The 10,942-nt window shown below is 50.3% G+C and overlaps 1 protein-coding gene across 1 annotated transcript in view; it reads right to left on the minus strand.

Moving 5' to 3' along the window:
• The window catches only part of RAB36 (RAB36, member RAS oncogene family), a 28,422-nt gene that overhangs the window by 2,485 nt on the left and 14,995 nt on the right, over nucleotides 1-10,942 (minus strand). The window contains exons 5-7 of the mRNA XM_044444179.1: nucleotides 6,908-6,972; nucleotides 6,698-6,749; nucleotides 5,190-5,271 (exon numbers count right to left, since the gene is read on the minus strand). Of these exons, the coding sequence (XP_044300114.1) occupies nucleotides 5,190-5,271; nucleotides 6,698-6,749; nucleotides 6,908-6,972 (199 nt within the window). The remainder of the gene's footprint in view (nucleotides 1-5,189; nucleotides 5,272-6,697; nucleotides 6,750-6,907; nucleotides 6,973-10,942) is intronic.

Genomic DNA, 10,942 nt, shown 5'->3' on the forward strand with positions numbered 1-10,942 from the left:
ATAGGGAACCCTAGCTACCCCTTCTCCAGTTGTCTGGCACTTCTCCTGTTTTCCAAGATTCGTCAAAGATAATAACCAGTGGTTCTGAGAGTTCCTCCACTAGCTCTTCTATGGCTCTGGGATGGAGTTCGTTGGGCCCTGGAAAGTGTTTATTCCATCTAGGTATTCCTTGACCATTTCTCTGTCCATCTTGGGCTGCCGTCTCTCTCTTCCAGCCAGAACATCCTCTTGATTGCAGACTTCCTTGTGGGAGAAGACTGAGGCGAAGCAGCCTGAGCGATCACCGCTTCACCTCAGCCCGCAGGCTTTGGACTGCCTCATTTCCTGATACCCAGGTGCTTCTTGCTGCTGCCTGGCTGCTGACCGTGTCACTTGCCTCAGGACTGGGCCTAAGCCAGAGACAGTTCACAAAAGCTGACCCACCGTGAGCGGCACCAGTGCCGTAAAGAAGGGAGAGGTGCCACCCTGCAGCTCTGGTCACTCAACTGCACTGGAGAGCGGAAGCGTCTGCTTGCATCCGCTGAGCTTTAACCATTCATTCCTCTCTGTGTCTTCCTGGAGTAATTCCCGCCCTGACATCCGTCTGTAACTGACATGAGGAAAATCATTCTGAGGAACAGTCACACTGTTTCAGGAGAGTGAGAAATCAATGGACCAAAACAGCCTGCAAAAGTTCCAAGGAAGGAATTGGTTGGAAAACACACTCAATAGCCAACAAACAAGGTATTCTGCCATGTTAGGCATGGCCAGCCTGTCATGGCAAAGAAAGAAGCAAGACTGAATGATTTGACTGCCATTTTCCGCTAGAATGGAGGGGCAGTAATGAAATGAATACAATTTGCCCCAAATTACTTGCACTGTTTGGTCTACAGGAGTCGCTTGGACCGAAGCCGCACTTGCTCATCCAGCCCCATGCTCTTCAGTCTGTGGGCAAGACATTCAAGCTTGCTATCGATTGCCTCCAATGCAACCGTATGTTTTTCCCAAGTGAATTTCTCATCAGTGTCATCCAAAAGTATCAGACTTTCCTTCTGTTCAAACTGTGAGGTCCTGCATAGCTGTTATCCAGCTATCTCTTCTGCATACACCAGGAATCCTCATCTAAGGGTTGCAGTCAGACTCCAAGAAGAAAACCAAACGGGGTCAACAGCAAAATGGAAAGCATTTCAAGGGACTGTGAAGGGAGGGAACAAGCCAACTAGCTGCTGCTGAGAAGTCCTGTATGGATAAAGCCTCAGCCAAGTTGAATGTGGAGCAAAGCAGGAACTAAATCAGGGAACAGCACAAAAGCTGTCACCCTAACAAGTGCTTCTGTGCCTCCGGGGCAAGCGCAGGAGTAGAACCCTGTTCAGCCAAGTACTTGTCATGGAGGCACCTCATAATGCAGCTGCTGCTCGCAAATCTGGTACGTGCCATGCCAAGAGGCCACCCCCAGTGACCCCGTTTCCCCTGGAGAACTCATGGAGGACAGGTGACGTGCCAGATGGCTGGAGGAGGGCTATGTTGTCCCCATCTTCAAAAAGGAGGATCCTGGGAACGGCACACCCGTCATTCTGACTTCAGTCCATGCGAAAATTCTGGAGCAGATCAGGGTCTGAAGGACAATGGAGTAATTACTAAAAGTCAACGAGAACAAGTCTTGCCAGACAAATCTGATTTCATTCTTTGATCAGGATACCCCTTGTGAACTATGGGAATGCAGTGGATGTAATATAGCTTGATTTCAGCAAAGCTGTCAACAAAGTGCCCCAAGACATTCTGAAAAGCAAACTAGCTAAAAGTGGTCTTGATGGAACGATCAAGTGGATCCACAGTTAAATTTAGTTTAATTGAATTACAATATTTATATCCTGTCCTTTACAAAACATCCCAGGATGGCTTACAAACCATAAACAACAAATAATTACAACAAAATACAACATAATAAATACAAAAAGTAATAATACAATTGTAAAAAATAATAATACAAAATACAACATAGTAACATAGCAAAGCACAGCTGAGCATATGATGTTAAAACCAGGTTAAAATCTTTAAATATTAAAATGTTGGGCAAATAAAAAGGTTTTTACCTGGCACTGAAAAGCATATAACGTCGGTGCCAGGTGAACCTCTCTGGGGAGCGCATTCCACAGTTGAGGCCCTCCTCTGGGCATTCACTCTCAGTTGACTACAGACTTGGCCTCAAAGAGTGCTCATCAGTTCTCCAACTGGGGACCGGAAGCAACTGGGGTATCGCATTGTTCAGTCTCGAGCCCGGCACTCTTCCACAGTTTCCTTAACTACTTGGATGAGGAAGTGCAGGGGAAGATTATCAGATTTGCAGATGACGCAAATCTGGGTGGGACAGCTAATGCCACAGCTCACCGAAGCAGAATGCAAAGTGACCTTGATAGGCCAGCCTGCGAGCAACAGAATGAAATTCAATCGCAACAAATACCAGGCTCTACATCTAGGAAAAGGCTTACAAGAGCAGCTACAAGAGTGGGGATATCGGGCTCAACGATACTGCAAGTAAGAACCCTGGAATTGTCATGGATCACAGGCTGAACATGAGTCAACAATGTTGCTGCATGAAAAGCTAATGCTGTGTTTGGGTGCATCAAAAGAAGCACAGCTTCCAAATTACGTGAGGTGCTGGTTCTTATCTGTTCAGCATTAGCCAGGCCTCATCCTGAGTCCTGTGTCCAGTTCTGGGCACTACACTCAGTAGTGTAGAAAGAAGTTCAGAGGAGGGGTTACAATCCCATGGCAAGTGACTCTAATGAGAAAGAAGTCCAAGAGAGATGGAGATTTTTGAACAAGGAAATTACAGACAATTCCAACAAGAGAAAGGGTAGAAGACAACAGAAGAAGCCCATGTGGCTTCACAGAAGGCTTGGAGATGACCAAGGTTCCATTTGGATGCCAGGAAGCACTTCCTGACAGTCAGGACCCCGAGGGTGTGGAATGGGCTTCCACGGGAGGTCGTTGAGGCCCCATCGGTGCGGGTGTTCAAGGACAGGCTGGACGTCCACATGGTGGGCATGTCGTGAGCGGAGCCAGCTGGAGCCCCGTGTCACTCTAGATGGCCCGGGAGGCCCCTTCCTACTCGCTCTGTTTCTATGTTTCTATGATCTGAAATCAGAAAAGGACATGTGTAGGAAGGGGATGGAAGGCCAGGCTATGAAGGAAGAATACAAACTGGTAGCATGGAATTTCAGGGAAGGCATCAGGAAGGCTAAAGGAATTAACTAGGGAGTGAGGGATGCTAAATGTAACCAAAAAAAAAAAAAAAACCCATTCTTCAGGTATTCCAAAGTAAAAGACAAAGCAAAGAAATGGGGGCTCAACTACTCACTGTGGATGACAAAATGATAACAGATGGCAGAGAGAAGGCAGAAGTGTTCAGCTCCTCCTTTGGCTCAGTCTTCTCCCAAAAGAAGATCTGTAACTTCCAGAAGAAGGGGAAGCACAAGCTGAAGGAGCAGGTGGCAGCTCAAGACTGACAGGCAAATGGTCAAGGATCATCTAATTGGGCAGAATGACCAAATCTCTTGGGTACAATGAACATCAAGGAGCTGGTGGAAGAACCACTGTCTGTTTTCTTTGAGAAATCATGGAGGACAGGGAAGTGCCATCTTCAATAAAGGAGGAAAAGAGGAACCTGGAACTACAGATCAGTCAGTCTGACATCAATCCCTGGGAAAATTCTGGAGCAGATGATAAAGCAGTCGGTCTGCAAACACCTTGGAAACAGTGCAGTGATTACTAGAAGCCAGCATGGATTTATTAAGAACAAATCCTGCCAGACTAAGCTGATTTCATTTTTTGATTGGGCAACCTCCCGGATGGACTGTGTGAATGCCAAAGGTGCAAGATAGGTTACCTTGGCTACAGTAAAGCTCCTGACAAAGTGCCCCATGATCTCCTAATTAGTAAACTAGTTAATAGTGGGCTGAGTGAAACAGCGATGGGTGAATCCACAGTGAATCCTCAGGCACAATTGGTCTGAGGGAGGGCTCATCAATGGCACCTCCTCCTACTGTGGAAAGGTAATAGGTGGGGTGCTGCAGGGCCCATTCCTGGCTCTTCAACATTTTCATTAATTATTTGGACCAGGAAGTGAAGGAAACGATGATCAAATTTACAGATGATGCAGAACTGGATGGGACTTTCAGCTAATACCCTGGAAGACAGAAAGAAGATTCAAGGTGATCTTGATAGGTCAGAATTCTGGGCTGAAATAAACAGAATGAAATTCAGTAGGGACAAATGCCAGGTTCTGGACCTAGGAAAAAGAAATGCATTGCTACAAGATGGGGATTACTTGGCTTAACTATACTACAAGTGAGAAGGATCTTGGAATTACTGTAGATCACAAGCTGAAGACAGTCAGCAATGTGTTGTGGCTGCATTCTGGGCTGCATTGACAGAAGTTTCACTTCCAAATCCTGTGAAGTTCCAGCTTCCGTTTCCTCAGCACTGGTCAGGCCTTATCTGGAGCGCTGTGTCCAGTTCCAGGCACCCCGCTTTAAGAAAGAAACAGATGGGCTGGAAAGGATTCAGAGGGGGACAACAAGGATGACCTTCAGACTGGAAACAAAGCCCTGAGAAGAGAGAGGGAAAGAACTGAGTGTATTTAGCCTGGAGAAGGGAAGACTGAGGGGAGAGATGACAGTTCTCTACAAGTACTTGGACGGCTGCCACACAGAGGAGGGCCGGGATCTCTTCTTGATCGTCCCAGAGTGCAGGACACCAAACAACGGGCTCCAGCTGCAGGAAGCCAGGCTCCGGCTAGGTATCAGACTGTTAGAGCAGCGCAGCAATGGGCCCCATGACTTGGTAACTGTGGGCTCTCCCACATGAGGGGCATTCAAGAAGCAGCTGGGCAGCCATCTGTCAGGGATGATTTAACTTGCAGCCCTGCCTTCAGAGGGGGCTTGGATACGATGGCCCTGTAAGCTCTGCTGTTCTACATGATACTCTTCTGTGATTCTGTGCTAATGCGGCCAGTGGCTGCAGCCGCTTCCAGCTCCCTGCAGAGAGCTGGCACCAGCCACCTCCAGCCGTCCTGCAGAGACACCCGAAGTTAATGAAGCAACCATGTATAGGAACAGCCGTTGCCTAGCACAGCGCCGTTCTAAGTAAAGTGGCCACTTTTCAAATACACACCATTTGTTTCATGAGCGGTGTCTTGCTATACTCACCACTAAATCTTTTTTTGTTCCAACCAGAAAGATGAAGCTAGACTTTGGGTTATTCTCCCTCAAGGCCTCCTCCAGCCACTGCCTGGAATGCAGGAGCAAGAGAAACAGAAGAGCCGTGGTAGCGCTTTCGCACGCCACATCCCGAAAGCCAGACCTCGCCCCACTCGGGCAGCAGCCCTGGGCGCAGCAGCCCCGCTTCCACGGTGCCCCGAGTGCTCACATGCCGTGCCCGATGCTCCCTCAGAGGAAGAGGCGCTCTGGGGGCCTGCCTTCTCCCTGCCTGGCCCACGCTGGCATGGGGAGGGGCACCAGAGGCCCGCTCAGAGGAGCCACCTGATCAATCCCAGCGTGTGCATCCGCACTGCTGGCCCAGCCTCACAGCAAAGGGCGCCGCTGGGCCGATCTGCTACTGCTCTCGGGAGCACGGCCTGAGCGTGAGCAAGCAGGCGAGCAACAGCTTTGCACGGCGCACAACTGTTCTCTCAGCAACTCGCTTACTCTTCTTCCAAGAGCTGTCAACCCACCACATGCTTGCCAACTCTGTTCATCCTGAATGGGTCCTCGATCTCGTGGCTGCTCTTAGGTGAGTGAAATGAAAGGGAGCGGAAGCCAAAGAGAAAGTGATAATGAGAGCAACACAGAATTAGCCCGATGGGAACAAGAGGAAGAGGCGGAGAGCAGAGGAAGTGGGAGCCACAAGGAGAGCAAGAGGAAGATGAGCACATGCCATATGGTCTCCCCTCTCGAAAAATAACATCTTCTGCTGTGCCAGTCCCTTTCGAGATGGGCTTCCTGCCCACCAAAGCGAGCTGGCGACTCCACCAACCCTGCCCACTCCAGACAGGGCCCTGGCAGAGTGCTGGCACAGAGACAGATGCACAGCCCAGCGACGCACAAAGGCCAGATGGAGGTGCAGCAGGAGAAAGGGAGGCGAACCACACGCTGCTGTTCTCAGGCGGTGCCATCAGTGAAGCTAACCTGGTTCGGCCCACTCCACCGAGTTCCCCAGTGACCAGACCCCAAAGAGTCTCCCCTCCCACTCCACGAAAAGCAGAGGCGCGCGCGGAGGAGAGGGCTGTGCTCAGGCACCAGAAGAGCTCACATTCCCACGGGACACGGCAGGGCTCCACCCTCAGCCCCACGGGAGCCTGGCGCCCACAAGGTCAGCCTGTCTTGGCTCGCACAGCTCCAGGCCCATGGCCAGGGCTTCCTCTCCTGGCTTGTCCCCAGTGCATCTTGGTCGCCAGTCCAGCACACCAAGCGGGAACCCGACACCAAGCTGAGAATGCAAAAGGTGCTGTGAAGAAGGACCCAGTCTGGGACAGGCAAGCACCAAGTCCAGCTCTGTCTGCATCGGGCACCAGCCAGGGTTTTTCTGGCAAGCCCCCAGGCTGTAAGGCATGAGCCCACCGTGCCTCCACCACCCTCCCCTCAGTTCTGCCTCATGGCTCAGTCCAACTGTGCACTTCTCAAATCAGTTTTGGCTGGACAGAGTTATGACAACTTACTTGGTGTGATCCAAAGTCTGGATATCAGCCAAATCAAAGACAGTTATAATTACTGCAATGGAAGCAAGATGGCATTATGTGAAGTTCCAGGACAGAGTCGAACAGACAAATCTGTTTTGTTTAACTTAGCAGATGCCGAAAAATAATGTGGGGAGGGCAAGCGAGGAGCAAAGCTGGGGCTGATTAGGGAATGGCTAGTCATTACCTTACCTTCGGCTCCTCTGTAGTAAGCGGATGCAATGCACTTGAACTTCTCTTGACCGGCAGTGTCCCATCTGGGAAAGAGCAAAATGAGGAACCGCGTGAGCCACCGAGAGTGCAGCCTAAGCAAAGCCAGCAAGAAGCCCAGGGTCAATGCCACAGCAGAAGCCTGTGATGCTACTGGCCACCTCTAATAAGCAGCTCTTCTCCCACATCGTGATGCTGCTGCTGATATAAAAAGCACCACAGTTTTAGCTTTAGTTTTTATTTTCTTTTTTAACAAACAGAGAAGAGTACGGTGGCACCTCAAAAGCTAACAGGTTGCATTTTCCTCTCTGTTTATAAACACTTTTGTATCTACAACTGTGTTAGTTCAAGTAACATAAAAATAGCACTTCCTGTAACTCAGACACAGAGTGCTCATCTACCTCATAGCAAGGGGATCTGCATTTCTTACACAAAGAGGCAACTTACACTTTAATGAACAAAAAGCTAGATTTTGTTTGTTAACAAAGAAAAGCCTTATTAAATATTTTTTCCTTTTCCATTCGGCAATCCACAAAACTAGCCTCAGAAATACAAAAGCCTATCTTTCAGCTGATTATACTTTGTCCCATGGATTAAAATGATCCTCTGCCGATTAAACCACCAATGCTGTGCATCATGATCAGGAGCATGCCTGCTCAAAGGCAAATAAATGCCCAGGGCGAGAGCGGGTCTTACTCTCGGAGATCCTGCGCCTTGCAGTGCAATTCTCTGCCTGTTAACCTGGAAGGTCTTCCGCGTGCAATGGGTCTTGCACACCAAGGGGATGTGCACAGCAGGGCAACCTTAGCAGACAAAGCAACAAGCAAGAAAGATTGAGGCTGCTACCAAACAGGAGTAGTTTTGCTAGCACTCGTTTTTCTAACAAATTTCCACTGTATGAAAACTCAAAAGAAGCAGAGAGAAAATGTAGGAAGGATTCAAGAGAAAGGTAGTGATGTCTGGAGCCTCTGCAAACCTTCTGCATACAAGGTAGGGTGGTAAGGCAAAGACTTCATCTAGAAGACCTTTAGTGACCCCCTGCACACCTACAGGGAAGCAAATGTCTATTAAACTCCATTACAAGGATGCGCACTTCTCATGGGTGAGTCCCACTGAGTCAGGTGGGCTCCACTTCTGCACGGGAACTCACAGAGGTATGCAATTTTATGACTGGCATGAAGTCTGTTTGCCCAAAAGATCTGTCTCTAGGGGGCTCACTCATTGTGGCTTCAAATACACGCCATTCGTATGTGATGTTTGTGTTGGCACCACTCCAGCGCCTTGCCTCGTGCTCCTTCTGTTCTGGGAAAGCTGCATGGCCTGGAGAATCACGGCATCTAAGAGCGAGAGGCACATCAGCCTGCACACCCTGGGTGGCGCAGGAGTTCTGGATGTCCCCAGCATCAGCTCGATCAAAAGTGGCAAGCGTCACCCTGTTGTAACAGGTAGCGTCTGGGGGCTCCAGAGGGGTGCAAATGCCTTCCTGGCTACCACAGCAGAAGGCCACTAGCCTGGGTGGTGCCAGGACTTCTCCTGAAGTCATGGCCTTGCAGAAGGATTGACCCTTAGATGGAAGGATCTGCTCTATGGCCGAGCCAAGGTATGGAATGTCCCACTGCAGGGAATTATCTCTCCTTGAGCTCACAGGAAAGAGCAGCCCTGGGAAGCAAGGGGCCTTCTTGGTGTGTGGGCAAGAGGCAGCCTCAGCGGGGAAAAGGGAATGCCCAAGGCCATCTCTGAGGAATGCCGATGGCGGAAACGGGAAGAGGAAGGGTGAGTTAGACAGACACCAGGATAAATTTTCTAGTTCTTGACACCAAAATAAATTTTCCCATAGGACTAAGTTGACAAGCAAGGAGAGCCCCACATCTAAATCAAAACAGGTGCGGAGGCAAAAGGCATGCGTGGATACAATGGTGCTGGTAAGAGAAACTCCTTTGTTTGGATTACACAAGCCTGAACTAAAGCATGCCTGGAATCCCATGACTTTGGACCTTATCTAGGAATATGCCACTGGACTTTAAGACCCTGTTGCTCTCGCCTGTTTGGATTATGTGAGTTTGTCTGACCTTGTGCTAAGAACTGTGATGTGCAGATTCTTGTGCAAGTGACTGAGTTTGTGTCCTGCTGTAACAAAGAAGTTTGCTATTTCATCAGCATGTGTTTGCTTGCTACTGTTTTGAAGGAACTGCACCTGAAAGATACCTGTCAACTAGCAAAACTGCAGCAACAACTACTACAACATGGTCTAATCCTGAAGTGTTCTCAACCCAAATTAGATGAGTAAGTTACAGTTCTATCTGGGCACTCCCATGGTTTTGTAATTCTTCCCTTGATTCAAGCTAAGCATCTCCCAGAAGCTTTGCCAGTGGAAAAAATTCACTTGGTTTTTAAAATATGGTTAATATTGATAATAAACTATTGCAAAAGAATAGAGATACAAAATACATAATAAAATAGTCCACTTTGATTCAGTAAAAGAATCACAGAATTATAGAGCTGAAAGGCCACTGGGTCCAGCCCCCTGCTGTTGCAGGACACCAAGTCACACCATCCCACTCAGGTGGTGGCCCAGTTCCACCGTGAATGCCCCCAGGGTGGGAGAGCCCCCCACCTCTCCAGGCAGCCAGTTCCACTGCCATATTGCTGACAGTGGGGAAGCCTTTTCAGTGCAGCGCAGGGCCACAAGGTCGGTGGCCGGTTTGCAGGGGATGCCATTTGAGGCGAAACTGAGGGGACTGGTCTCTTCAGCCTGGAGAAGAGGAGACTCAGAGGGGATCTGTTGGCGACATACAGGTATGTGAGGGGGTGTCACACGGAGATGGGTAGAGACCTGCAGAGGAAGGCAGGACACGCTCCAATGGAGCTGCCCCGCTGTTAACATGCAGAAAAGGGTCTCAAATAGCTTTGGGCAGTGGACAGACGCTGAACTTGCAACTGCTGTGGATGCTCTCACAAAATGGCTGTCCTGGCGAGTTTGCCCATTCTCCAACGATGGACCTGGCTGCAGGGTAAAAGGCTTGGAGGTCAAAAGAAAAAGTCAGCAGAGGGAGGGGGCGATTGGTGCACGAAGCCTTCAGCAGGCACTGCTGAGGAGTCCTCAGGCACTGGAGCATTTGGCCGTTTTTAAAATTTATTGACAGGTATTTATAGGCCGCCTATAACTGTTGATTGCTGGCAGCAAAACGGTTCTCCAGCAGGATGCACCTCTGGCTGGAGCCACGAGGACTCTTCTTGTGCTGGCCTTCCATCTGCCTGAGGCGCCCTGCCTCCCCCTCACCACAGAAGCAAGTGCACCCGGGGGTGGGACCGCCGGCCCCCAGGGAGGCAATGGCGTGTCCCCCTGCAAGATGGCAGGCACTTCACGAGCGGAGCCGGCTGGAGCCAGGGCAAGGCCCAATGGCCCGGGAGGCCCCTTCCAACTCACTCTGGTTCGGTGCTTCTGCTTCTAAGAGGGGAACGCCACGTCTGGGACAGAGGCCGAGCGCCTCCCCGGCCCTGGGGAGCAGCGGTGCTTCCAGAGGCAGACAGAAAACCCGCACAGAGTCTCCTTTCCAAAAGAGTCCTTCGTGGCCCAGGTCCCCCGGCAAGGCCGGTTCCTGCAGCACCCCTTAAGCGAGGGGCTACTGACGATTCCTGGGTGGCGCTTGGGGGGCTCCAGCTCGTAAGACTTCCTGGGCTGGTCTCGGGCACCGGTGGCCCCGGCTCCTCTACTCCTCCGACAGTACCTGTTCTCAGCCGCTCGCCTGCACTTGGAATCACAGAATCATCTACTAGTGCAGTTAGAAGGGACCATGAATGCCACTGGGTCCAGTCCCCTGCTGTTGCAGGACACCAAGCTGCACCATCCCACTCAGGCGGTGGTCCAGTTCCGCCTGGAATGCCTCCAGTGTGGTAGAGCCCCCCACCTCTCCAGGCAGCTGGTTCCACTCTCACATTGCTGACAGTGGGGAAGCCTTTCCTGCTGTCCAGCCTGAATCTGGGTTGCTGCAGTTTGAATTGATTATTCCGTGTCCT

This window comes from Varanus komodoensis, unplaced genomic scaffold, assembly GCF_004798865.1.
Source record: "Varanus komodoensis strain SLA01 unplaced genomic scaffold, ASM479886v1 scaffold44_3, whole genome shotgun sequence".
Lineage (NCBI taxonomy): Eukaryota > Metazoa > Chordata > Lepidosauria > Squamata > Varanidae > Varanus > Varanus komodoensis.